The 11,466-nt window shown below is 48.3% G+C and overlaps 1 protein-coding gene across 5 annotated transcripts in view; it reads right to left on the bottom strand.

Moving 5' to 3' along the window:
* The window catches only part of VCAN (versican), a 98,763-nt gene extending 88,064 nt beyond the window's left edge, over positions 1-10,699 (bottom strand). For 4 of the 5 annotated variants that reach the window (XM_072921673.1, XM_072921672.1, XM_030257715.4 and 1 more), the window contains exons 1-2: positions 10,455-10,592; positions 2,288-2,363 (exon numbers count right to left, since the gene is read on the bottom strand). In XM_072921673.1, the coding sequence (XP_072777774.1) occupies positions 2,288-2,357 (70 nt within the window). In that variant the 5' untranslated portion in view covers positions 2,358-2,363; positions 10,455-10,592. Of the gene's footprint in view, positions 1-2,287; positions 2,364-10,454 lie in introns of all 5 variants that reach the window. The other variant, XM_072921671.1, reaches the window with a different exon arrangement.
* Positions 10,700-11,466: the final 767 nt, after the last annotated feature.

Genomic DNA, 11,466 nt, shown 5'->3' on the forward strand with positions numbered 1-11,466 from the left:
CTGTCAGTGGGATGTGATAGACCAATGGCACATATCTGGATGTCTTCCTTTTGAGGTGGGAAGAAAGGAATTCTTGCTTGAGAACAAAGTCTCTTTCTCCAAAATGTGTACACTTGTTCTGTGGTAAATGTTACAAAATTTCTAAAGTAGGAGTCTAGATAATTTTTAAAAAGGACAGAATTCTGCCCTTCTGTATCACATTAACCACAATGATCAGGCCAATAGGTCTGCAGTGGACAAGGAGTCTGAAGAACAGAGTGCCCTGCATGGTGTGACACTACTTAAGAGGAGTGAATTTGCCACATAATTGAATTTAGCTGAACAGAATGTTGCTACTGACTATGCAGACAAATCCCACATGCTTAAAGAATAAAATATTCAATTTATTTTTAGCTAAATTTATGAGAAAGAAAAAAAAAAAGAAAAATGTTGCATCTCATTTTTCAGCTCATCAACAACCTGCTGGGACATATGGTATATTGCCCTGTCTAGCAGCAGAAATAAAAAGGATCAGTGAAATTGTGTGTTTTGTCAATTCAGCTACTAGCACTGAGCCTAGGAGAAGCCTTTTCATTAAACACCAATCTTTTAGTGAAGACAATAATGAAACTTGTAGGAAATACTGAAAAGTAATAGACTGAGACCCAACAATAACCTGAGTTCTTTACTAGGTGGTTTGGGGTCTGAGCAAGCAGAATAAGAGAAGGAGTGATGAAGAATTAATTTTATAGTCTGCAAGACACTCACAAGGAGCCAAGCAAATGTAAATCTCAGCTGCAGAACTCAACATAACACCACAAGTGGCCACCCAAAACAGGAAGGAAAAGCTCCAGTGTTGATCATAACCACAAGGTCCAGCTTGTAAACCACAATAGTGATAAGCTGGGAATTTGTGTTTCACGAAAGATTTAAAGGCTTCAATTTTAAATCCAAACTAAGGATTCCAAAAGAAAAGGTTGAAACGTAAAGTGTCTATCTTTCAGAATGCTGGGATAAGTTTTATTTTTAGAGTATTTTTTTTAAAAAGCCATACTTATAAAGATTGTGTGCAGTCTTCTAACATTCATTCTCAAAAATATTATTGCACTGACTTTTCTATAAAAGATAAGGATAAGAGTTGATCCCACAGATTTGGGATCATTAATTAGATCAATTCATGAAAAAGGAAAATATTTTCATCCTTGTGCTCCTCACCATGGCCACAGTTTGAAAATGGTTAAGACTCTGTAGGCCAAAAGAATGGCCCCTGACTTAAAAAGAAAACCCCACAAACTTCACAGTATGTTCTAGGAACATATGTCTTTCTGAATGTCTTAAAAAAAATTTGGAAAAATAAGGATGCGTCACAACCTGATCTACATTCCAAAGAATGGGACACTCATAAAAATCCCCCAAGTACCCAAAATCCCACTCTGAAGATAAATTACATTTATGGTGTAATAAAAGGTGGAGTAAGTGAGAGGACATGTAAAGATGTCATCCCACTTTCTACTACTCCAAGGATCCATCTGACTCCTCCCCATTTTGAGTGCTTCCCTCTCAATCCCTGTATCCCTGAATTCTAAATTTGTGCAAGGCAGTGAGTCAGGTCTGTGGTCTGATCCAGACCTTGCTTCCTCATAGCCAATCTAAATGTATTATCCTTTTTTTTTTTAATTGGTTCCACTAATGAACCAGTCCTTTTCTTTTTCAGGACTACTTAAACTTGCTACTAGCAACAGTGTGCCAGCTAGGTGGGAAAAAAAAAAAAAAAAGTAGTAAATTTGATTTTACCGAAGGCTAAAATCAGTTTGAGAGATACCTGGAAAGAAGGAGGAAAGAAAATAAAGAAAAATCTTGCTTTGAGACTTGGGAAAGCTGCTTTCCCAATTTTGTGAGTCTGCAGCAGCAGTTGGGATATTTTCCATACTGAAGCCTGACCTAAACTTTCAAATAAGCAGGGCAGCCACACATGGATACATACTTCAGTTTTAGGATGTAATCACCAAGGAGGCAGTAAGAGCTCCTTTCTTTCCACCCAAACCTGCAGCTGCCCTAACACCTCCTTGCTCAAGACCCCAGCAGACAAGGGGTCCAGCTGCTTAGCTCATGGCAGCCCAAGCACTACAGAAATAAATCACTAATGCCTTGGGAGGACACAGAAACAAAATTAGTGACATTAACAGCTTGGCAGAGGCAAAGAAAGATAATTTCCTGAGTCTGGGCTGTTTCTTCAGTCCTGTGAAATGCCCTACCAGTTAGACCACTAAATTAATTTAAAATAAATGTTCTGTGTACGGAAACTTACCTTTAGGTAGCATATATGTTATAGCTAACGTAGAGTACATCCATAAGATACTTTTTATACTTAACAACATCTTGACCTAGAAATGAAGAACAAAGGAGTCAGTGGTTAGCATTGCACTGTGTCCATAGCAAATGTTGTAGCTCAGCACATCAATATTTTTCACAGAAGCAGTATTTCCTGCTTTCAGGGCATCTTCATTTAGCAGTTTATGGTGAAGATTTGTTATAATGACCATGTGTCTCCATGGAATACAGATTTAAAATGGGTTTCAGGTTGTTGAGTCCTGAGCGATGTTCTGACATGTCAGTTCCCTCTCACTTTCCTTTACAGGCTCCACCTTCCAACAGCTGGAAAGCTCTTCACATGTATCATATGTACACAATAACAAATTGCATGTTCACAACATTATTTCTCAGTTTTTGTTTCCGTTCATAGTTACACATGTTGAACCTGTAAATATCCCCAAAGTTACAAAAGCATTGAAAGACACACAAACATCAATGACAGCAAAGGGTTTATAAATAGTCCCTCATCCATACAGCTACATATATGTGCTATGAACACCCCAAAATAAGAAATTACTTTCAGCAGCAGTTTGTCAAAAAATTTTTATCACTACCTTGATTTTCCTGATATTGCTGCAAATTCTGCTACCTGAGCTCTTCACTTGGACAAGCAACCAAGCTGACAGTTTTTTCCTGTTCAAGAGAGCTTGCAGTTGGACTGCCTGAAGGATCAGGGGAGAGATTTAATAGATATGTACCCATGTTATAACTATGGAACCTGCGCTGCACACGTGTACAATTTGAAACTTCCGCTTTTAAAAATTCCACAGGCTGCACTGAACATGACAGCAAAGACACATGGAGAGGCAACTTGAGAAAACTCCTGGTGACGTGTTCAACCTCAGGACAGTTCTCTGCACAGCTCACAGATGCAGCCCAAACTCCACAGGCGTCTGTGTGAACTGGCACACATCCTGTAACGTCTGAGCAGCATGGGAAAGACGCAAAACATCTCCAACCAAGCCTTTCCAGTGAGGCGAGTTAAAAATTCCCACCCAACAGGGCTGAAAACCCCAGTGCCTTTCGTTCCCTCCGCATGGATGGCCAGAGCCAGCTGGTTGCACTGGGAAACATGTGCTACAACTTATTCCCTGGGCGTGGAGGGAGAAATGCAGCTGCTTTCCACAGAGCAGGCTGCACGCTGCCAAGGACGCCCCATCTCTGCTGCAGCCGTTCAGGACAGCTGAGTGTAGAGCGTGATATCACTTATTTTGCAGCCTGAACTTCATGGAATTTGCACTTTTCACAACTGAGTCCCAGTCTAGAACAAGACTTCATTCAGTTTAAGCCCTACAAGCCATAAAACTTATTCTGAAGACCCTAACACCTACACCAACACCACCCAGCCTGTCTTTACTCTCTTCTTACATTTACACAAGCCAAGCTGCACGTGAAGAAAACAAAAGTGACAATTTATTGGTTAACTTTACGATTCTATACTGTGCCCTGGTGCAAACTCCCTGTAGAAGGCTGTTATAAGTGAGGAGGTTGCACAAGATCAGAGCTGCAGACATCCAAATCCTTTGAATGCAATGGATCAGCTCTGAAATAGTCACACGTTTGCTCAGATAAACACTTAAATGATCTTCATTATTACACAACAATTAAAAGAAAAAATGATGTCAGTGTGAGCCTACAGATGTGCAGAAGGACCTTCAAGCAGCCCTTGTATCCCAAAAATGCTGGAAGCCTCAAGCACCAAAACCACGCCAGAGAAGTTCCTTTGGTAACACAAGAGCTCTGATGAGGGCTTGAAAAGAAGACTGACTGGAAGAATTCTCCACCTTCCGAGGTGCTGAGTGAAGGACCTGCCTGCAAGAAAAAGTTCTGGCCCCTGTGAGAGCTGAGTGGCTCCAGACCTTCTGAGAAGTTCTGCCCACATGTGCTCCCCTGCATCACACACTGGCTGCATCCACAGCGAAGCCAAGGTCCAGAACAGAATATTTACAAGTTTAGCTCTCCATGTTTACCCATGAGTTTTATCTCCCTCCTTCCCCTAAAGGCAACCTTGCCTTTTGGGACCAGAATCAAGGAAATCAAAGAAACCTGTCAAGAAAAAGAACAAAGTATTTTCTTTTTCCCAGCAATGGGGGTGTTGATCTAAACAGAGCTGATTGCATGTTGCACCTGGCCCACTTCCCTGGCTCTGACCTGGCATACCTGGGTGCCTGGCACGTGTCAGTGGAAGCCTGTTGCCCTTGGAAGTCCATTGCAATTTCTGTCATAACACAACTTCTTCCATGTTTGGTAAGAACACAAACCCTGCTGCTACGCTCCCAGTCACCAAACACATCACACACACTCACAGGGACAGATGAAAAGCAACTGTGGAAGGGCAATTTTCAAGGAATCCATGGGAACAGAAGACAACATTCCTGGATGGGATAGCTCCTAGCCTTTTACTGAGAAAGGCAGGAATTACACCTGCTGCACCAAGGGCTTGGATAGCTCCAAAAAATTGTACTGTTTGAGCACCAAGCTTAAACAAGACACTTGCCAAAAATCCCTACCTGACTCTTGGAAAACCACCTCTTGAATTTTTATAAATATTTATCCTGAAATGCTCACTCAAGCAATGAAAACCTGGGAGAATTATCTGATTTTCAGCCCTAAGGGTCAGGAGTGTGACTCCCACACAACCCTCCACACCTGAGGGTTGGTTTTCATGCTCCAGTCCCTGGTGGGTTCCCATAAACACTCCTGGTTTGCCCAGTGCTGCTCCACTCCAGCTGCCAGAATTAAATGTTCAATACTCCTGCCACCCTCTCCAAACATGCAGACCATAACAGCAGTGCCTTGCTCAGCCCCACAGGGCAGCCCGGCTCAGGAGGAGACAGAGCTCTGCAGACCTGGTGCTAAAAATCCTCCTCAGGACCCACAGGTGAGGCAGAGTTTGCTGCTTACACCTCACCCCAATTCCCACCCGTGTTTCCAGGCTCTTGGATGTGTTTGCTCCTGCCTCCTGCCCTTCTGCTGGCAGAGGCTGCAGCAGACTGTGCTGTTACACAGCTAAATCCCTGCTCTACAGCAGGTTTGTGTTTCCCATTCCCGCACTCCACAGCTCACAGAAATCTGCTGTCTGGCTGCTGCACTGCCCCTAAGTCCACTGCAATTAACCAAAATCCATCTAACTACACCTTTTTCCACAAGATATTTTTTTTCCCCCCTTGGTGTCACCCATAGTAAAAGAAATCCGTAACACAGCGAGCAAATCTTGCCAACTCAAGCTGCAAGACTTGAGCAAGTGTTTAATTTCCACCTTCTGCTAAAAAAGTACCTCGCTTGACGTGACCAAACTTGGGTTGCCTGCTGGCTGGTTTCCAACTGGGCTGATCCGTTCTATTAGGAGCTACTACAGGCAGATGGATCTATAGTAGGAATTCTTGTTACATTTCTAAATGGGATGCAGCTTGAGTGCAGCATCTCTTAGCCTATAGATGGAAGACTCCTGGACAAGCTTCACATCTTTAAAACCTAGCAGTAGGGGTTTTCTCTGTGGGGAAAGAGCACAGCTCCTATTTTTGCAGGCGCTGCTACCTTCCCTTACTACAGCAAAAACTCATAGGAGCAGTAAGTTCTGACCAAATTCCAGCTTGTGTTTAGTTTGCAGTGTAAGCTTGATCTCACACCAATGCTATTTTAATTTAACCAGATGAGAGAACATCATGTCTCTCTTTCTGTTTAAAACTTCAGGTTCAGAGAGTGAATTGTCCTGGTGTGGAAGAGGCTAAAACTCACAATCCAAAAATACTCCTGGTTTCTCTGAAGCTGACACAATGAGGAGTTTGCCATATTAGCCATTTTCATAGAGGTAACAATGTCTCTAAAACCTGCAGCTTCTCAGGTCACCCTGGGGTTGGTTCTGCTGTAGACATGCCCTGCAGCTGCACTGTGAAATCTGGATATGTTCTTTAAACACGTACAAAGCAGCCTCTGCCCATCTGATCCTCATAGTGAAAGTCAGAATGACATAAAAGATTAAAAGGAAGAAAAAAAAAAAAAAAGAGGGTGGGACCCAACAGAACCCAGCAGTAGAGAAGAGAAGAAAGGCTGCTCATTCTAATGGGTAAAACAGTAAATTACAGTTTCCAGTGGAACCCCAAAAAGCTGGAAATGACCAGTCGCAGTCATAACACATCCCTTGCTACCTTCCAAGCTCTGAAAGCTTCACAGGTGCCATCCTTCCTCAAAGGCACACATTCTTCACTTTCTTTTATTTCTGCAGTCCTTTCTTTGATCCTGGTACTGTTAATTGCTGCCATGTATCCACCTCACCATCAGCACTGCCTAATTAACTTTGCCAGCCTCACCCCCTCTCTGCCACATGATTAATTAGCCCACTGTGTCACACATGGCGCATCAGCCTCCATCTCATTCACCAGTGACCCTGCTTGGCCCGTTATCCCTTTGAAAAACATTCCCAAGGCCTTGGAGAAGGTCTTTGGGGTGTCTGCATCAACTCTTCCTCATCACCTCCAGCAGCTGCTGGGGGAACTCCTCCAGGATAAGTCCTTGTGGTGCTGCCTGCAGGCTGGAGCACGGACAGGAGCAGTGACCGGAGCACAACATGTTCTGGTGCTCCTCAGGACACCCCTCACAGCCCCATGCTCGTGTGCCAGGAGCAGCTCCAGGCTCTGGGACAGCCATGCAGAGACAGTGGAAAGCTGCCAAAGGCAGCACGTGGAGGAGCAATGAGCACACCCTGCTCCTTCTGCATCGCCCCAGCTCCACCTTGTCGCTCCTGCCTTCCAGAAACATTGAATATCCCAAGCTGGGCACACAGAGATCACTGTAATTTCTATGGTTTTTCCCCCCTCTCCACACAGCCCCCTCTAGGATCCGACCAGCTCAGAGATATGGGGCTGTGGGGGGAGGAATTCCAGGAGAGGGAAAAGTATTCAAAAGAGGCCCTTACCCCAGGGAAGTTGGAACAGCTCTCTTTATTCTGTGGTGTCCATGGAGAGTGGGGCAAAAGAGGAAGAGCAGGAAGTTTCAGGGGTCTATATAGGTTTTGGACAGGGTGGGCTCTCCTGGCTCCCCGCCAACCCCGTTGGGGCAGGAAGGAGGATCCAGGGGTTATCATGATCAGAGCCACAGAGGGAAAAGGGGGACAAAAGGGTGTCCAGGAGCTCACCATAACAGATCATCAAGTCCAGCTGCTAGCCCTGCACAGGACACCCTGACAATCCTACCCCATGCCTGAAAGCATTGCCCAGACACACTGACCTCTGTCAGGCTTGGTTCCAGGAGAGCTGAAAGCCTGACCACCTCTCTTAAGTGTGCTGAAGGGAAGTAAGAGGTGGAAATTATGTCACTGGTGGAACTCACACAGGTGTAACCAGCACTGCCATCGTGGGGCTAGGCACAAGGAGCTGGCTGTGTGCTCCAGCAGAGGCTCCTCAGCACTCCTTGGGGCTCACCCAGCGTCACTGCTGGGCACAGGGATGGCTGTGGGTGCCCTCAGGTCGCTCTGCCATCCCCACAGCCCCATCGAGCCCAAGCACAGAGTCACTGGCGCTGGTGGGTGCCAGTCCCACCCCGCTGTCCATCGGGCACTGCCACAGCACCACACTCACAGCATGGTTCGACTTGGAAGGGATCATAAACATCACCCAGTGCCACCCCTGCCATGGCAGGGACACCTCCCACTGTCCCAGCTGCTCCAAACCCCACTGTCCAGCCCAGGGATCCATGGGCAGCCACAGGGAACAATTCCTGATTCCTAATATCCCACCTAGCCCTGCCCTCTGAACAACGCCACCTGTGCCACCCTTTCCTGCCAGCAGAGCTCCATCCCTCTTCCTCATCCTGGACTCTCCTTGTGCTTGATGGAGAAACAGCGGCTTTTATCGAGGGGGTGTTGCGTATTTTAAATTATTTTATCACGGCGGTGATCTGAGGGGAGGGTTGGCCTTTTTCTCCCCTCACGGGGCCCGGAGCCCTCTGGCGGGAAACCGGCGGCCGCGGAGCTGCCATGCCGCCGCTCGCCGCCCGGGGGCGCCGCGGGGCCGCCGCGCCCGCCCCGTTCCTCGACAGCGGCCGCGCCCCCGGGCCTGCGCCGGGCCCACAGCCCCAAACCCGGACCGGGACACTCGAAAAGGTACCGAGCCTGTCACCCCAAAACCGGTAATCAACCCGTGAGCCCCGTGAGCCGCGGAAATCCCCCCAAAACCCAGCCCTGCCACAGCCTCCCCTCGCCCCGGCAGCGCGGGACCGCGCCCGCCCCGTCCCGGGCTCGCTCCTTGTGGGGGAGGAAAACTTCCCCTTTCGCTCGCACCGAAAGGCCGAAAAAAGAGAAAAGGGTTAAATAGAAAAGGCACGGAAGTAAAGGCAATCCCTAAGACACCCAGCATTTTACGCTTTCCCATCGCGGGATGGGTTTTGGGTTTGGTTTTTGGGGTTTTTTTTTTTTTTATGCAGCGCGTTTCGACGCTCACGCCTCAATTAACAAAAAAAAAAAAAAAAAAAAAAGAAAAAAAAAGGGAAAGAAAAGGGGAGGGGAAGGTGGAGGGAGGAGGAGAAGAAGGGGAAGGAAAGGGGAAAAAGGGAGGGAAAGGGGAAAAAAAGGGAGGGAAAGGGGAAAAAAGGGGAAGGGAGGAAAAAGGGAGGGACAGGGCAAAAAGGGGGGAAAGGGAGGCAAAAACGGGCAGGGAAAAGGAAGAAAGAGGAGGGGGAGGAAACAAAAAGAAGGAAAAAGAAGGGAAAAGAGAGAAGAAGAGGGGGGAAAGGAAAGGAAGGAGGGGAAAAGAAGGAGAAAAAGAAGGAAGAGAATGGGGGAAAGGGAGAAAAGCGTGTGATAAGAAGTGAGAAGAGGAAAAGGAAAAATTAAAAAAAAAAAAGAAAAAAAAAAGCCACGGGGGCTTAATCCCTCGAGCCGGTGCAGGGAGGGAGGAGAGGGGTGGCCGGGAGGACGTGACCAGGGGGACAATGAGGGCGGCCCCCGGCCCCTTTGTGTGGGGACGGGGCCGGGGGAGCTGCCCGCGGTGTCCCGCTGCTGTCCCCTCACACACACACACACATCCATCGATACACACACTCACACACATCCACACACATCTATACACACCCACACACATCCACACACACACACACACCCGCTCCTTCCCGCCGTCGGAACTCCCTGCTCGCCCTCTCACTTTTCCTTTGTAGCACAAAGGCGAAACCCCTGGCAGCGGAGGGGGAAGGCAAAGCCCGTGCCCCAGAAAGTGGACGTGGGTGTAAGAGGGGGCGTTTTGCTCCACTGACCTTGCGATCCTCCTCCTCCTCACCCACTGCCCCCCTTTCCGCAGAGAAAAATGTGGTTCGGGGCACGCTGCTCTCCCGGCTCCTCTGGAGAGATGCTGAGCACCTCAGAGCCGTTCTGCCCTGCGAGCAGCTTTCCAGGAACATCAGGGGAAGGGATTGGAGAAGGAGATAAAAAAAAAAAAAAAAAAAAAAAAAAAGGGAAGGGATGTGGGGAGCACACAGGAGTGGAGGACACAGAGCTCACGCTTTTCTCAGCGCTAAAAACTGGTGGCCGGGGGGAAAGGTCCGTTCTGGTCGCTCCTGCCACACGGGCGCTTTGTGTACTTAACACCCGTAAGGAACAGCTTCCCCCCGTCTCCCTCCGGAGCCCTGTCGCACGCCAAGGTGCGGCTCGACCTTCCCAGCCATCCAAACCACCAGCACCCAACACTCTTCTCAGGGCTCTCACCCCAAAGTCTTCTATTCCCTAGTTTTCTTTGTTCTCCTTTTTGCACCGGTTTTTTCTTCTCTGTTTTGGTCGGGTTTTCGTGTTAGGTTTTTTGGGGGATTTTTTGGGGTTTTTTTTTGTTTGGTTTGGTTTTTTGGGTTTTTTTTTGTAGGTTCCCGAGCATCCCTCCTTCTCCTCTTCCCCCGCGTGTCGTTGAACTTACCCCAGGTTGTTTAAATTCACCAATCATCGCTATTCCCTCCCGCTTAAGATTTGCAGTTCAAACTCTTTGTTGGTGCAAGCAGTAAAACAATTGTTTTAAATCTTAGACTAGGTGTTTGCTGGCAGTCATATTATAGAAAAGGGTGGGGTGGGGGGGGGAAATAAAAAAACACTAAAAAGCAACCCGCAATAAAAGAGTTATAGTTACCTTAAAAGGTAGCGTATTGCAGAGATAGCAAAAAATCACAACGTGGTGGCTGGGCTAGTCCAGAGATCCCAGTGGCCGCATGAAAGAGTAAATCCCCTCGTTAGTGCTGGAAGGAGCCGGTGTTCCGGGCTCTCCCCTTGTGCCGGGGCTCGCTGTCCCTTCCTTCGCTCGCTTCCCGCCGGCGAGCACCTGACTCCGAGCCGGGACCGAGCTGTGGCAAAGGGAGCGAGCCTGCAAGTTCAAATGCGAGCCTCAGCCACCCATCATTATTATATCGTTGTACCGTCAGCGCTGCAGAGGAGGGGCGCTGGCTCGGGGAGAGGAGGGTTCACAAGCTCTGCGAGAGCCTCCTTGCGATTTCCAAAGCTCCCGCAGCTGCTGGGCGCAGGAGAGCCCCCAGCGCCTGCCTCCGCCGAGCGGGGCCCCTCCACCCCCTGCCCGACCACCCCTCGGGGCTCCCTCCGGCCCCGACCCGCAGCGGGACCCGCAGCCCGGTGCGGCGGGACGGGCCCTCCGAGCTCGCCCGTAGCCCTCCGGAGAGGGGCAGGCGGCTGCGAGAGGCGCATTGTTCCCCAATTAGACAATTAACCGGGAAGAGAATGGAGAGACCTCCTCCACCCTGGCTCCCGAAGCCGGTTGAAATGGGGAAAGTGACTGGGACCGAAATGCCTTTTTCCCCCTTTGCCTCCCCAGTCTCAGCGGAGGTTGCAGTGAAAGAATAAATTGGTGCTGCTTCCAAACTTCCCCTGCCGATGCCAATTCACAGGCAGCCTCACATCGGCAGCCGCCCTAGCCAAGCTTCTCCACCCATGCATCTCCAGCCACTTTCTTTTTCTTTTTTTTTCCTTTTTTTTTTTTTTTCTTTTTAAGATTAGGCTCTGCATTTGCTGTCCAAACCTCTTAGAGATGAAGTCATAAGTGGAGCTCTAAACCACCCTTTTACAAAGGGATGTTCACCAGTTACTAAAGGGTCTGGTGTGCTCTCCAGGCAGCCCTCATCCCAAAATGTACC

The sequence above is a fragment of the Taeniopygia guttata genome, chromosome Z (assembly GCF_048771995.1).
Source record: "Taeniopygia guttata chromosome Z, bTaeGut7.mat, whole genome shotgun sequence".
Lineage (NCBI taxonomy): Eukaryota > Metazoa > Chordata > Aves > Passeriformes > Estrildidae > Taeniopygia > Taeniopygia guttata.